Genomic DNA, 16,319 nt, shown 5'->3' with positions numbered 1-16,319 from the left:
CATGCATTTAGTTGCTGCAAAAGTTATGATGTTCTATGTTCCTTACTTAGAAATTCATGGAACAAGTATTTATTGGACCTAGAACAAAGGAAAAGTATGCCTCTTTTTATAGATTTCTATATGGATTTTACTTGGCATGGCTACTGAGAAGCTTAGTATTTCCTAAGCATTTATTTCTTAATGTGATAATTCTGTCCTCACTCATTCTGTGAAAAAAAATTGTTGGACTTGTTGTTTTGTTGTAGGTTGTTTGTTTTTTTTTTCATAGACTTATAAAATCTGTGTTTTTCACATAAGTAGATTTAGAGCTTCCTTGGATACATTTTGGACACAACCACTTTGAATCCAATAAGTTGACCAGATGCCTCATTTAACTGGAATGGTCTCTTTAACCATGAGGCAAGTCCTAGAAAATAGGCCCCTTCACGGCAAAGGGAAACTTTTAAGTGGCCAAAAAACAAACTGAAAAGCCAACAGTTTTGCTTAATGAAGTTGATCTGTGGATTTCAAGGTGGAATAGTCTAAGATTCATCAGCCAGCCTACCTTCTAGCTTTGTCTGAATCCTTTCCCACGAAGGACTGTGGTGAGGTAGCACACAGCATGAGTAACTACTTCCTGAACCCAAACTTGGGACATGTGGCATATAAAAGAAAGCCCAATCACTTACCTATGTAAGAACTGGTTTTGGAGCTATAATTTGGAATTTCTGGAATATGCTCATTGTTTTAGGAATCGGGGGAAAGAATCTTTGCAAGTAGGACCTTACCAAAACCTCTCGGTGCTTTGCTTGCCATACCCATGAAGGGCCACTGTAGTGAGAGAGAGGGAGGAAGAAGTAAGGAAAAACACGCACATTCCGGGCACCCTGGCTGGTTTCTCAACACCATGTTATTCTCAGCTAAGAACAAATTACCTATTTTTAAAAGGCTACCTGGAATCGGCCATACCTGTCCCTCTGCATCTTTGATTTTTGTTTCCAAGATAAGTTTGGCAGCTTGCTGTTCTTTGTTCAAGTGCTGGAGCCCCTCGTAAGTTGTTTTGTGCTCTGCAGAGAGTCTGGCTATGCTGGCGTCACATCTGTCCAGGCAAACAACAAAGCTAACTCTTATTAAAGTTTAAAAACAAGCACTGAAGCTTCTTGACACACTGGAAAATGCACGACCCCACTCCAAGAAACTGTACTATGACTCATCCTTTTCCATAGACGTTCACAGGAATATAGAGAGCTGCCCTCATGATGGCTTTTAAGTTAAACCACAGAGATGTTGCTTAATAAGAGTAGGGATGAAGCCATCCAAGCAACAAAGGCTTTTGCAACACCCACGAGTATGAAAGTGTGTGCAATGAGAGCCCGATGACAAAAGGCTAATATAACGTGCCAGATATGGCCCGTCCCTCTTTGGTGCCATTCCCCTCCTTTCAAGTGCTTTGGCTGTTCTTTGGATCTCAGAGGCAACTTCTACCACATCTGAAAGTATTGCTGCTAACCTCTACCACCTTGCCCATGTGGCTGTCTGCTCTGAGTGGCACCAGAGCAGGAGAAGCCTGTGCGGCAGGTCCCAGCTGCAGTGGAGCTGCTCTGCTCCTTGGGCCTGACAACCTGGTAGTTTCGACGGTGCTCAGAGTATCTGCAGCAGGGAAGCTCTGTTGGTGACCTCTGTCAAACCCTACTAGGAGAGGCAACAGGATAGCCCCCTGGGAATATGCGGCAAAGTCATGCCCTGTTCCAACCCACCCAGCCTGCTCACGAAGTAGCTGGTGGCTTGCTGCTGGGCTCTGGTAGAAACTACATGCCAAGGCACAGACATTAAGTGACCATGCAATCTAGTCAGTCCATCACAGTCACCCAGCTATAAAGGGAGGCATCTGAACAGCACGCCATCTTCAAAGGGAGGTATACCGAGACATCAGGCTTCAACAGGTCCCAAAGACATAAGTAAATTGCATGAGCCCAGACTCCTGTGGCATATACTCTTGCTACTGCCAGCCTTCCGCCAACTCACACATATGGCCTCTTGAGGAGTTTCTGAGCACCGGGTAGACCCAAGAAGGAAAACACAGGCCTAATTGATGGAAGGTGCCAATAGCTGACACCTTCCAGAAGAAGACTGCTGACACCTCAAAGCCCACTCAGGAGTGGCCCTCAAGGGTATCAAGGAAGGGAAACCCTCACAGTTGGCAGAAGTTCAAACAATGTACCTGAGGATTTATTTTGCCTAGAATAAAACATAGCCAGACATTCACAAGCATTAGCTAAGGGTGAGAGCCGTAGAAGACAGACACTGGTGACAAAGGAAAAGGGTTCTATAAATGGATTGCTCAGAACTGACAGAGCATTTCTGCTTCTTGTGAATGGTCTCTGTATCAAAGGGGCAGATGTCCACAAACTGTACTTCCAAACAACCTTGCCAGCCGGGTTCTGATTCAGATCCGGCCAGTGAGAGGCACTTGTGCCCCTCCCCGCCAGCAGGCACTGGGGGGACACGTGCTAAACTGCCCATGTGAGGTTTACGGTCACCTCCAGGCACACACCTACAAATCACTTACTTCCATGTTACACACAGCTAATATTATCAATGGCTCCTTGCTGTGATTCTTATACATGCTACTTTCCTGGGAGCCAATAGCTGTTTCCTTCCTGTTGCTTCCCCAAATTTGCCAATGGTTTTATAAACTCTAATTTCCTGGATTAAACCCCTTCCTGCTAAAATACTTAGAATGAACAAGATGGGACCGGGAAGGGAGACAAACCATAAGAGACTCTTATTCTTAGGAAACAAACTGAGGGTTGCTGGGGGGTGGGGAGGAGGGATAGAGTGTCTGGGTTATGGACATTGGGGAGGGTATGTGCTATGGTGAGTGCTGTGAAGTGTGTAAACCTGGCGATTCACAGACCTGTACCCCTGAAGCAAATAATACATTATATGTTAATAAAATAAATAAATAAATAAAAATAAAATAAAATACTTAGAATGGTTTCTGTTTTCTTGACCAAACCTTGATGCATATATATAGTCATTAAAATTTCAAAAGGAAGAAAACAAAATATTAACCAACCTTCTCTGGATGTGTGATTTTAAAAAAATATATTCATTCTTTTCTAAATTGTACTTTTCTGCAGTAAGTATATATAATCTTATGATCAGAAAAACAATTATACAAAGAAAATATTTATTTTTTTTTAAATTTTATTTATTTATCAGAGAAAGAGAGGGGAAGAGAGCGAGCACAGGCAGACAGAATGGCAGGCAGAGGCAGAGGGAGAAGCAGGCTCCCTGCTGAGCAAGGAGCCCGATGTGGGACTCGATCCCAGGACGCTGGGATCATGACCTGAGCCGAAGGCAGCTGCTTAACCAACTGGGCCACCCAGGCATCTCCAAAGAAAAGATTTCAATCAACAGCCATGTACAAAGAATGCATTACAATTACACGGAACAGGGACACCTAGGTGGCTCAGTTGGTTAAGCGGCTGTCTTCGGCTCGGGTCATGATCCCATCGTCCTGGGATCAAGTCCCACATTAGGCTCCTTGCTCGGCAGGGAGCCTGCTTCTCCCTCTGCCTCTGCCTACCACTCTGTCTGCTTGTGCTCATTCTCGCTCTTCTCTCTCTCTCTCTCTGACAAATAAATAAATAAAATCTTTAAAAAAAAAAAAAAAAACAATTACACGGAACATGCACTATCCTACCATCTTTCCCTGGGCTCCCCATGAAGCAAAAATGAGGCTGGGGCATGAGGAACCCAGAGCTAGAGAAATGTGGGTAGAGTCACTGTCATGAAAATGAGGTCAGGTTCAGGGCAATACACAGGAGAAGTTGAGAGGCTGGAGTTGGAACCCCAATCCATAATTCATTCCTTCAGTCAATAAGTATTTGTAGAATGACTACTATTTGTCACATGCTAATTATACAAAATGAGGACATGGTGCAAATTTTTTTTTCTTCAGTACACATACCACACAACCTAGAAACAATTTTTTTTAAAAGATTTTATTTATTTATTTGACAGACGGAGATCTCAAGTAGGGAGAGAGACAGGCAGAGAGAGAGAGAAAGGAGGAAGCAGGCTCCTCGATGAGCAGAAAGCCTGAAGTGGGGCTCGATCCCAAGACCCTGGGATCATGGCCTGAGCTGAAGGCAGAGGCTAATTTAACCCACTGAGCCACCCAGGTGCCCCACACAACCCAGAAATTTTTAAAAAAGATTCTCATGCCACTACCATGATAATGTTACTCAACTTATGTGTGTATTTTTCTATTATTGATGGAGATCTTATCTGACATTCTGTTCTTGTTCATTATACTGCAACTCAGACATAGAACTCAGAAGACCAGGAACTTGCTGAACAAGTTACTATAAATACACAGACTGAAGAACAAGCCTGTGACCACTCACAGTCAGTAAATCAGCAGTCTGAGATCTTCCTAAAAGCCCTGGGAATGTATTCTTTAAGATGTATATCTGCACTGGGGCCTCAATGGGGTTTATAAACTGTTCCCTATATAACTTAGACACTGAAAAGGATCCCACTCACTAAATCATATAAAGTATTTGCAGTCAACTATCAAAACTAGCATATTAATTGATAAAGGTTAAAGTATATATCCCTCTAGAAGTTTGAAAAATAAAATGTCGATCTATAGCTTATAAGCCTCAATAAAGATTAGAGGGCATGCTAGTACTTGGCTGGGCTTTCTAATAAACTGTAAGATTAACCAATTTACTAATCATTTTGTACTGAAATGTTGCAAATCAAAACTACTACCTGCTCTGTCAGTGAAACATGGTGGACTGAACACATGCCCTCATTTTGCCTCCCTCCTGAAACCCATCAAGATGACTCCAGATGAATAAAAAAGGTATAAACCCAAAAGGACAAAAAAGAATGGGAGGGGAAAAAAAGTCTGGGAGAAAGCAGAAAACAGACAGATGGTGCAGAAGATGGAGCAAAGCGTATGTTTTGCTACAGCTGGTGCTAGAAGCTTAAAGGGCTCCAGACCTGAAAATGAGTAGATGTAAGAAGAAGTTTTAGTTTCCAGAGGGCACGCGGGGTAAGAACAGGCTCCCCTCGTGACAGAACACAGGAACCAGGGTAACCAAAACCAGAGACTTGAGTGGGGCTCCACCAGCCACGGAAAGCTCAAAAAACCCAAATATACAAAGAAACAAAACAAACAAAAAACCTGGATCAAATGAGTTGAAAAGAAATATGTTTAAGATACTGAAAAAAAATCAAATAATAATATCTATCAAGAGAACTCTAAACTATTAAACAAAAGAAGGCAGAAAGGGAAGAAAAACAAGTGGATAAGAGAAAAATGAGAGAGCCTAGAAGTAAACCACAGCGTCTTCAGACCTGACGAACTCTGACTGGACATGACTGAAGGGAGAGTCAGTGAGTCAGGACACAGTAGCAAGGAGTTCACTCAGAAGGCAGCAAAGACAGAGAGTCAAAACATGGGAAAATTGCTAAGAGACAAGGAGGACAAATAAAAAGATGTTAACATAAGTGACAGAGGTGTTGAGAAGTCCCTAAAGATGGAAATAGAGAGAATGACCTAAGGGGTGAGTGCTGACAGTTTTCTAAAACTGAAGAAAAACATGAGTTTTCAAGTGTTCAGTGAATACAAAGTGGCATAAATAAAGTAAATAGGGCATATGAAATTCTAATAACCCATTACAGAGAAAATCTTAAAAGCCACCAGATTCTGAAGACAGGTAACCTACCAAGGACCTACTGTAAGACTGATAGTCCACAGTACGTATCATAAGACAGCAGATATGGGGCATCTGGGTGGCTCAATGAGTTAAGCCTCTGCCCTCAGCTCAGGTCATGGTTTCAAGGTCCTGGGATCAAGCCCCACATCGGGCTCTCTGCTCAGTGGGGAGCTTGCTTCCCCCTCTCTCTCTGCCTGCCTCTCTGCCTGCTTGTGATCTCTCTCTCTGTCAAATAAATAAAATCTTAAAAAAAAAAAAAAGACGACAGTAAATACCATAATGGCAAATGCAAAATAAAGACAGAGACACTTTTAGACTTGCAAAGATTAAGAAATGCATTGCCCACAAAACCTAACCTGAAAGAGTCACTAAATCATTTCTTTCATTAGAAAGAAAAGAGAGAGTATCCAGGAATGCCTGGCTGGCTCACTTGGTAAAGTGTGTGACTTCTGATCTTTGGATTGTAAATCTAAACCCCACATTGGGTATAGAGATTAAAAATAAAATCTTTAAAAAAAAAAAAAAAGCATCCAGAGAAGGGAGTGGGATGCACAAAACAATGGTGAACAAACTGAGATTACTGGTAAATTTAATATACTGCATATGCCGAAGAAAGTAAGCTACAGAACAATTATTCCAACCTTAAAAGTCTTTTCTTGGTACTGACTCACATTTACCTGAAGTTGAACAACTTGTTTAACTCATTTTGTTAAAATGCCATAATCCTTTTTGGAAGTAACAGAAAAAAATTAATGGGACAAATTTTTTTTGTAAATATTGACTTAAATACTTAAAATATTTTTAAATATGTTAAACAATCTGAAAAAACTGCATTTATATCTTTTATATATAAAATGCATTTATATATAAATGCATTATATATATGCATTTATATCTTTTCAGTATTCATAGTACAATATAGACAATTAAGCAATAATTATGCCTTGTTCTTCTGTTTTGGAAATCTTTTTGAATATGAATGCCCAATAATAGAGAAAGTTTGTAGAATCAAGGTATATCACACAGTACTAGCAGAAAAATCAATTTTATAAGCTTTCCAAAACAGAAATATATTTCCCTGTGCCTTTCGATTTGGTGTTCAGTGAATACAAAGTGGGATAAGTAAAAAGATTTTAGATATTAACCCCAAAGAAACAAAACTGAGGGGATAAAAAGGCAAACTAAGTATAATTCTGTATCTGTATAAATTTCTATGGTTTAACTTGCTACTATTTTAGAATATAAACTAAAAGTCCTTGAAAATGTCCCAGAAGAAAAAAAAAATGCCCCCAAAGTGTTGCTTCCTATCCTCTAACTTCCAGCATCATCTCACACATCTCTGTCCCTTTTCCCCCCTTCATCCACATACACCGATTATATTCCAGGGCTTTGAACTTATCTCACTCCTTCCCACTTCAAGGTCTTGACCCATGCTGTTCTCTGTCTAGAATGTTCATCCCTGACCTCTTCACTTGGTTAGTTACTGTTCATCCCTCAGAGCTAAACGCACAAGTCACTTCCTTAAGGAAGCCTTCCCAGAGAGAGCCCCCAGAGATCAGGCACACACCAATTACACACTTTGGGAATGCCCCACTTACGTCTTTTGCTGAACTTCTTGTAATTAAAACTTTTTATGATAGTTATTATTTTGGAACTCCAACTTTTGTTTCATAATATAGTCTCATTATCGGTCCATGCCTGGCTCACTTTATTCAGTTAATTATTTTTAATAACTGCACCCATGAAAGTAAGCATTTTGAATCTTGTGTCATCATTCCCTTGTTTTCCTATTAAGAAAATTAACTACAAGCCATGAAAGAGATTTTGAACCATAGAGGTTACCAGAAGGGAGGTGGGGGGAGGGTGTGAAATAGGTGATGGGGATGACAGAGGGTCCTTGTGATGAGCACCAGGTGATGTATGGAATTGCTGAATCACTGTATTGTACACCTGAAACTAACATAACACAGTATGTTAACTACTGAAATTTAATTGGAATTAAAATTAAGTGGAATTTTTTAAAAAGACAATTAATTATATACACATACTTAAGTACATATATATGTAAATCGTATATTAATATATCTTCCCACCTTAAGTACACATTGACAGATTGAAAGAGAAGAATATCTGACTTGGACAGATGCAAAAAACACTTGAGAAAACCCAATACAAATTCATAGATTCTTAATGAATTAGGCATGTAGAAAAACTTAATCTGATAAATCTATGTTTAAGGAAAAAGACAAAAAAAAAATACTAGAGCAAGGGTACCTGGCTGGCTCAGTCAGTCGAGTGAGCAACTCTTGGTTTCAGCTTGATTCCTGATCTCAGGATCCTGGGATCCAGCCCCAGGTCAGGCTCCACACTCAGTGTGGAGCATTATTAAGCCTAAGCATGGAGCCTGCATGGGATTCCCTCTCTCCCTCTGCCCCTCCCGACTGCTTGTGCATTCTCTCTCTCTTTAAAATAAATAAGTAAACTTTAAAACTTAAAAGAACAAAAAACTAGAGCAATTACCATTCCAAATGGAGAAACATAGAAGAATTCCATTAAAGTAAAAACCCAGAGGAAAATGCCCCCAATCACAACTTAACACTGTGTTGGAGGGTTTAGCCATTGCAAAATGACAGGAAAAAGAAACGAAGGATACAAGGATAAAAAAACAAAAAATAAAATTGTCATTATTTATAGATGACATTTCTATAGAAAACTCCAAATAACTAAAAATAAATTATTCAAATCATAAGTAAAATTAAATAATTGTTTTACAGTAAGTTTGATGTCTGCCTCCCCTACTAGACAGAATATAAACTGCAAGCAAGAGGGACAATATCTGCCCTTTTCATCACAAAAACCCTAGTGCCCAGTACATTGCTTTGCATGTAGGAGAGGCTCAATAAATATTACTGAATGAATGAACATAAAGATATTTACTATAAACCACAAACTGTGCAAGATCCTTGATACATACTACTTCATTTCATCTTCACAAATCATCTCCATTTCACAAATGATGATTAAAAACAATACCTAATATAGTTCTTTTTTTTTTGAGTTCTTAATTTTTTATCATGTATTATTTAAATCTTATTTGGGGTTATCCGAGGTTTAAACATACCACGAAATAAAGAAAGATATTATAGAAAGGCTTTATTTTCCAATCCAGAAACAGCTTTCTGGTTAGAAACTGTCAGGTATTGCTACATCAGACCAGTTTTATTATCTCTGCAGAGCTGTTCAAGGGACAGACTAAGTTTGAAAAGTTATTTAGAAAGGCCTTGAAATTATCCTGATGCTCATGGCTCACTAATTTTCACGAGCTATAGCTTGGCTTCAATACTATTTCTCACTTGGAAACACAAATACTACAACATAAATTTCTATTAACACCAAGCAGTAGTTACATAGATTAAATTATGGTACCCCCATGTAGCACAACACGCCATATCCAAGGAAGCAGTATGTTAGATCTATGTGTATACTGGAAGAAAGCCCACAATATATTGCTATATAGGAGCACAGAAGTTGCATCATCATCATAATATATCACTTTTAAAATTAAAATCACACTGTTAAGTAATTGTTATGCGCAAATCATACTACTATGATGATAAGTTATTATCTTGTAACTATGTATGAGAAAAGTCTGAAAGGACAGACAGCAAGCTGCTAACATTAGTTACCTGTAAGGAGTACAACAGAGAAAAGGGCGAGTGAGCTTTCATTTTTATGTTATATATTTCATAGTGTTTCTGACTGTTTATTACCAGCACATTTCACTTTTTTTTTTAAGATTTTATTTATTTATTTGACAGACAGAGATCACAAGTAGGCAGAGAGGCAGGCAGAGAGAGGGGGGGAAGCAGGCTCCCTGTTGAGCAGAGAACCTGATGCGGGGCTCGATCCTAGGACCCTGGGCTCATGACCTGATCTGAAGGCAGAGGCTTAACCCACTGAGCCACCCAGGCGCCCTGTCGCTTCTATACTTTTATAAGTAAGGGGACAAAACCGATCGTGGGGGGAGTATGCAGGGTATAATACCAAAGCCTGCCAACAGAAAACACGCACAATGGAATCAACTCTGGTTTTCTTAGGTTAAAAACAAAGTTATCCTTGCTCTCAAATATTTCAGGGAAAAAACTTACATATGAAAGAATAATAGAGTAAATGAAACAAAATGTTAACACTTGTGAATCTTGCAAATTTTCTGTAGGTTTCAAATTATTTCAAAATAAATAAATAGATAAATGCTACAAAAGGGGGAAACTATATAGTTATCTTGGCTGATATTGAATTAAAAGCATAACTTCTGTCTTTTCCCAAAAAACACTCATAAAAAACAGCCTCAGGGTTCTAAATATAACTGTGTGCATGCCTCAGCAGCTTTTGTTAAACAAGAATTCACAATGAAACTGACGAGTTGCCCTTGCCCTATTTTATCCCAAGTTTATATTATAGATGAGCCAATAATGTAGTCATTACAAAATTTCCCTTTTCAGGTCTTTAGATGTAGCTGTCTCCCAGGTGCAGTTCTCAATTGTGGCCATTGTGTGGCAGAGTAACTTTTCATCTGGTAATCAGATCAATGATGGGGACGTGGTCAGAAGCCCAAGAGTCCTAGAGGTCTAGCAACAGACTGACCAGGCAACGTGCTTAAGCAGAATGTTTCTTATAGTTTGTGACATGGTGGCATAGTGCACCAAAGGCAGTGACATTTAAAACATTAAGTTGTTCACATTCCATATTATAATTACCTATATATATAATAATTCATATATATATATATATATATACACACACACACACACACACACACACACACAGCTAAGCCCTTAAAGGCAGGCAATAATTTAATTGAATCAGAGCACAGAGAAATTTCTATCACAGGGCATCGTCAAAAACAGTAGAGAAGCACCTGGGTGGCACAGTCGGTTAAGTGTCCGACTCTTGGTTTCAGCTCAGGTCATGATCAGGGTTGTGAGACCAAGTCCTGAATCAGGCTCCACACTCAGCGTCAAGTCTGCTTAAGAGTCTCTCTCCCTCTACCTGTGCCCCTTCTGCTCGTTCTCTCTCCCCCACCTCAGTAAGAAGATAAATAAGGAAATCTTTAAACACAAACAAACAGTAGAACAATTTACCAGCAATTAATGGAGCCTAAGATCTAGGTGTGATATCTGCAGAGGCCACCAGCTTAATAAAAGATCGGGGGGGTGGGGGGGGTGGGGAAGAAAATAAATAAATAAATAATCGACCGATCAGGGAAAGAGTCAAAGAGAGTCTTGCTAAAACCACTGTCCTCACAAGGTGACTGAGCACCAGACCCTTCATATTCCAGGGGAAACAGACATCACTAGAATAACCCAGCCAAGTCACTAAACAAATCAACAACAACAAAAGCAAATGGGGGTAAGGGCTGTCAGTATTCAGGATTGCTGTGCTAGAATACCTAAAAAGTCCAGTCTTCAATAAAAAGTTATGAGACACACAAAAACACCAGAAAATGTGAACTAAACACAGGATAAAAGCAGGAAAAGAAACTGCCAGTGAGAGGAAACAGGTGTCAGATTTAATAGACACAGACTTCAAGGCAGCCATAATAAATGCAGGATGATCAAAGAAATAGAGAAAACATGCTTTAAGAAGTAAAGGGAGCTATAATGATAATGTCTCATCAAATAGAGAGTATCAACAAAGAGACAGAAGTAATTTTTTTAAAGGACCAAATGGACCCAATCAAGAAAGTGAAAAGAAAGCCCTCGGAAAGGGGTAAAACTTCTTCAGCTCAGATATCTGGTAAGGGAACTGAATCTAGAATAAAGAACTTCTACTGCTCAATAATAAGAAGACAATTAATCCACTTAAAAATGGGCAAAGGATCTTCCAAAAACAGTTCTCCAAGGAAGACTTGCAAATGACCAATAAACATGCTGAATGATGTTCAGCACCATTAGTCACTAGGGAAATGCAAATCAAAACCACATTCCCACCCATGAGGTTGGCTCTAATCAGAGACAGACAAGTGTTGGTGAGGAAGCGGAGAGATCAGAGCCCCCACATAGGACTGCTGACACCATAAAACGGTGCAGCCAATTTTGGAAAACAGTCTGACTGTTCTGTTCCTCAAAAAGTTAAATACAGGTGCACCTGCGTGGCTCAGCAGATGGTCTGCCTTCGGCTCAGGTCATGATACCTGGGTCCTGGGATCGAGCACCATGTCAGGCTCTCTGCTGGGTGGGGAGTCTTCTCCATCCTCCCCACCCCCCAACTTGTGCCCTCTCTCATCTCTTTCTCAAATAAATAAATAAAATCTTTTTTAAAAAGGTTAAATATAGAGTCACCACATTATACAACAATTACACTCTTAGGTATATATATCCAAAAGAAATGAAAACATATGGCCACACAGAAACTTGTATATGAATGTTGGTGGCAGCATTATTTATAAGAGCCTAAGATTTTTAATCTGATGATGTCCAATTTATTTTTTCCTGTGCACCTGGACTTGCTTACCTTGAGGGAACTTGGGTATCTGCCTCTGTGTGCAGCCACTTCTCCTCTAAGGCTCTGATGCCAGGAAAACAGACCTTGTAGGGGAAAGTGGAAGTGGCCACTGAGCACTAGAAAAAAATGATTCAGCAGGCCAAGTAACAGACCAGCTGCTCCAGTGGGAATGTGAATGCTGAACTCCCTTAGTTCCACTTCAGGAGGGAACGGGAAACCCTCTGAGAAAGTCCTGTTCAGAGGGTTCCACTCTTAGTGGGGTAAGGGTGTCTCTCCCCTCCACACAGAAGCATGGGGGAAGCTGCAGGTCCTCCTTCCTATCATGGTGTGACATCACCCATGGATCCACAAACACTGGAAAATAAAACCTGAAACAAGATAGCAGACTAGTAATTGAAGACGACCACTTAAAAAGTTCATATCCCTGAGGCATCTGGGTGGGAGAGTCAGTTGAGCATCCGACTCTTGGCTTTGGCTCTGGTCCTGCTCTCAGAATCGTGAGATAAAGCCCTGTGCTGAGCCCTACATGGGGCTCTGCACTTAGCACGGAGTCTGCTTAAGATTCTCTCTCCCTCTCCCTCTTCCCCTCCCCTTGCTCACCCGTGCTTTCTCTCACTTTCTCTCTCTCTCAAATGAATAAATAAATCTTAAAAAGAAAAAGTTTAGGGGCGCCCGGGTAGTTCAGTCAGTTAAGACTTCACCTTTGGCTCAGTCATGGCCCCAGGGTCCTGGAATCAAGTCCCGCATTGGGCTCCCTGCTTGCAGGGAACATGCCTCTCCCTTTCCCTCTGCTACCGCCCACCCCCCAAACTGCTTGTGCTCTCTCACTCTCTGTCTCAAGTAAATAAACAAAAAAAATCTTAAAAAAAAAAAAAAAGGGGGCGCCTGGGTGGCTCAGTGGGTTAAGCCTCTGCCTTTGGCTCAGGTCATGATCTCAGGGTCCTGGGATCGAGTCCCGCATAGGGCTCTCTGCTCAGCAGGGAGCCTGCTTCCTCCTCTCTCTCTCTGCCTGCCTCTCTGCCTACTTGTAATCTCTCTCTGTCAAATAAATAAATAAATCTTAAAAAAAAAAAAAAAAGTTATACTCTTCCAATTCAATGCAAGAAAGCCAAAACTTCGCCAACAAATTTCTTTCTCAGAAGCTGATTTCAACAAACAGTCTCATTAGCATTCCAGGGGAAAGACTAGTAGAACCACAGAAAAAGGAAAAATAGGGGGTTTTCATAACAAATGTTCATGATTGTTTCAGAGTAAATAAAGTATTTATTACAGAGAAGGAACCTGCTGGGTAGAGAAGTTAGTAAGAAACTGCATAGGAAGAATGTAAAATTCCTGAAAATATTTCAAGGTCATCTCTTGATTTTTTAATTGGAACCAGCTTCATGAGTCTATTTTCATGGCTGCTGCCCTTGTGATAATAAGTGCTCCCGCAGGTTATGTGTTCACTCCACGCCACGCCCTGTGCTAGGCCTCGTCCATATGTTGCTCCACTTAATCTTCATCTGCAGCTAAAGTGCACACACAGGTCCTCAAGAGTTTTCCAGAAATCCCTGCTCTGCTTTGTAGCTCTGAAGCCCTTCTAACTCCTCACTCTTCTGGGAGGTGTTGCAGAACGGGGTTGCTTTTAAGCCAATTTCCACACAAAGGATTCAAGTTTTTCAGTCCTATTACAGGGGTTTTCTAGATTACTGATTCATCCAAACAAATATTAATTATCTACTGTTTTCCAGAGACTGCTCTATGCATACACATTACAAAAATAAAAGATGTGGTACTCGCCCCAAGACGGTAAAGAAAACAGAGAGATTCAATAGAACAAAATGCTAGGGGAGCTCAGGAGAGTGGGCAATCACGGAAGACTTCCTGAAGGAGGTGATATTTGAGCTGAACTTTAAAGGCTGACTAGACATTAGAAAAAAGAGGGGAAAGGTATGCTGAGTGCAAGAACAGCATGTGCAAAGATACACAGATAGGAGAGCATGGCCCAGTCAGGAAATAACAAATAGCAGATCACTGCTGAAAGGTACTGCTGAAAGGTATCTTAAGAGAGATAAGGAGGTCAGTGGGGTTCATCACCAAGGGCCATGCTAATTAGACTGGAGCTGACTCAAATGAGAATAGAAAACCACACAACTAGGCCTACATCCAATTCACAGTTCTATGCTATGAGACTGATGTTCACCCACCAGACCCAGACACACACGCCCCACATTCAAGGTTCTTCACGTGCTGTCTGCACAAATACCCCCGACACCGCCTCCTCTACTCCATACAGGCTTTGGATCTTATGGGTCCTGATCTTTTTTCCATCCAACCCTTTACAGACCACCTGCATTTTCACCTCAGCCTGATTTGAAATGCTGATTGGCTCCACAGCTCCCGTGTAGACTTGTACTTGGTGCTTAACAGCAGCAGAGGGCAGAAGAGGCCCATGAATATTTTCGAGATCCTGCATTTCCAACAAGTTCTCGGGTGACTCCAGGGCTGCTGGTCCACAGAGCACGCTTTCAGTTGTGGAACAGCCTCTTGCATACTATCTGAGGTCAAAGATCTCTTTTTCTAAATTTCTAATCTGTGGCAGACCAATATTTTCAGAAAATAAAATAAAAATAAATTACAAGGAAAATTAAAATTTTAAGAGACACACAAAATAGAAGTCTCAACTTTGTCTTATTGAAGTCAATAAATATAATATTTCGAAGGCCAAATTACACAGGTCGGCTGGGCTCTCCCATCATTTCCTTCCCCAAACACAACTCCAATTGCAGCAACATAAGAAATCATGGCATGCTCATAATCAGGTGTAAGCTCTACCTGAGATTATACTGGCAAAGGAGGGGCAGTACTAGAAGAATGCGAAGAATTTGCTCCGGGGCTTTGTGAATATATACTTTGTGAAATGGAGCTGACGTAAGACAGCTTTTGACAGACAGAGTCCCACACACCTGATCACCTACCTTGCCACTCTTCCCCGCAGGTCTCCCAAACCTGAGAGCTGACGCATCTCCAAGGTCTTTAAGGCGGAATTCGTTCCGTAGCTGATGTTGTCCCGGGCCCGGATCTGCTCCTGCAGTACCTGAGCGACACAAAAAACCACCAAGAAGGTTGTCTGAGATGTACGTGCTGCCACAAAAGCATTTTCTATTTTTGGCAAAAATAAGACCATTTAACTTCATTCATAAGAGGCTTCTTTTTAACAGCCACGGGATATATGTGTGTACAGAGAACCAGGGGCTGAGAGAGACCTCAGAGCTCTCACACAGACCCAGTCCCTTCATCTGCTACTAAAAACCCTGAGACTTGGGGCACCTGGGTGGCTCAGTTGGTTAAGCGTCTACCTTCGGCTGGAGTCATGATCCCAGAGTCCTGGAATTGAGCCCCGCATCAGGCTCCCTGCTGCACCTCCCCCTCCTTCAGCCACTCCTTTTGCTTATGCTGTCTTGCTCTCTCAAAGAAATAAATAACATCTTTAAAAAAAACAAAAACAAAAAACCTGAGACTTGGATGTCAGGTGACTTGGTGGAGCCCACCACCCCCCAACTCCCCCCTGCTGCTGCAGGATGGGGCAAAGCTTAGTCAGACCCTGGACATTTGCTCTATAGTTCAGAGCTGTTTCTACCACCCCAGGCTGTATTTCAATAGTCATTGCTTTAAGTGAACACTCCCTAATCTACAAAGAAGCAATAAATGAAGAGCAAGCAGAGACAGGGATGGGCAGGGGTTGTCAGACCAAAAGGTCCAAATTCAGCTGCTCTCGCTGTGTGGCGATCCTGGGGAAGTGTGCGAAGTTCTAGATTCCTTTACCTCATTGGTTCATAGTAATGGTGATTGTACTCTTCAGAGCACGGTGAACGTTACATGAGCTAATGCATAGGAAGCACTTGCAATGCCCAGCATGCCCCAAAGACAGCAAATGCTTATCTCCTTCTAGTACTTATCTGAGAACAGTACTGGTGCTGCAAAGGCAGAATGGTGTCTCTTAGATAAGCATTAAATGAAAGGAGAGCTGCTTGAAGACCCCGTGGCCCAGCGGAAGCACAGCCTCGTGGGACATCCATGCTGGGAATGCCTCTAAGGAGTGGTGGCAATGCAGATGGG

The 16,319-nt window shown here is 41.2% G+C and overlaps 1 protein-coding gene across 2 annotated transcripts in view; it reads right to left on the bottom strand.

The window, feature by feature from the left end:
- The window catches only part of FAM81A (family with sequence similarity 81 member A), a 78,172-nt gene that overhangs the window by 19,122 nt on the left and 42,731 nt on the right, over positions 1-16,319 (bottom strand). For both annotated transcript variants that reach the window (XM_045067435.1, XM_045067436.1), the window contains exons 4-5: positions 15,179-15,297; positions 949-1,078 (exon numbers count right to left, since the gene is read on the bottom strand). In XM_045067435.1, coding sequence (XP_044923370.1) covers positions 949-1,078; positions 15,179-15,297 — 249 coding nt within the window. The remainder of the gene's footprint in view (positions 1-948; positions 1,079-15,178; positions 15,298-16,319) is intronic.

The sequence above is a fragment of the Mustela putorius genome, unplaced genomic scaffold (assembly GCF_011764305.1).
Source record: "Mustela putorius furo isolate JIRA1106 unplaced genomic scaffold, ASM1176430v1.1 tig00003896_pilon_pilon_pilon, whole genome shotgun sequence".
NCBI lineage: Eukaryota > Metazoa > Chordata > Mammalia > Carnivora > Mustelidae > Mustela > Mustela putorius.
This window is presented reverse-complemented; position numbering and strand designations above follow the sequence as displayed.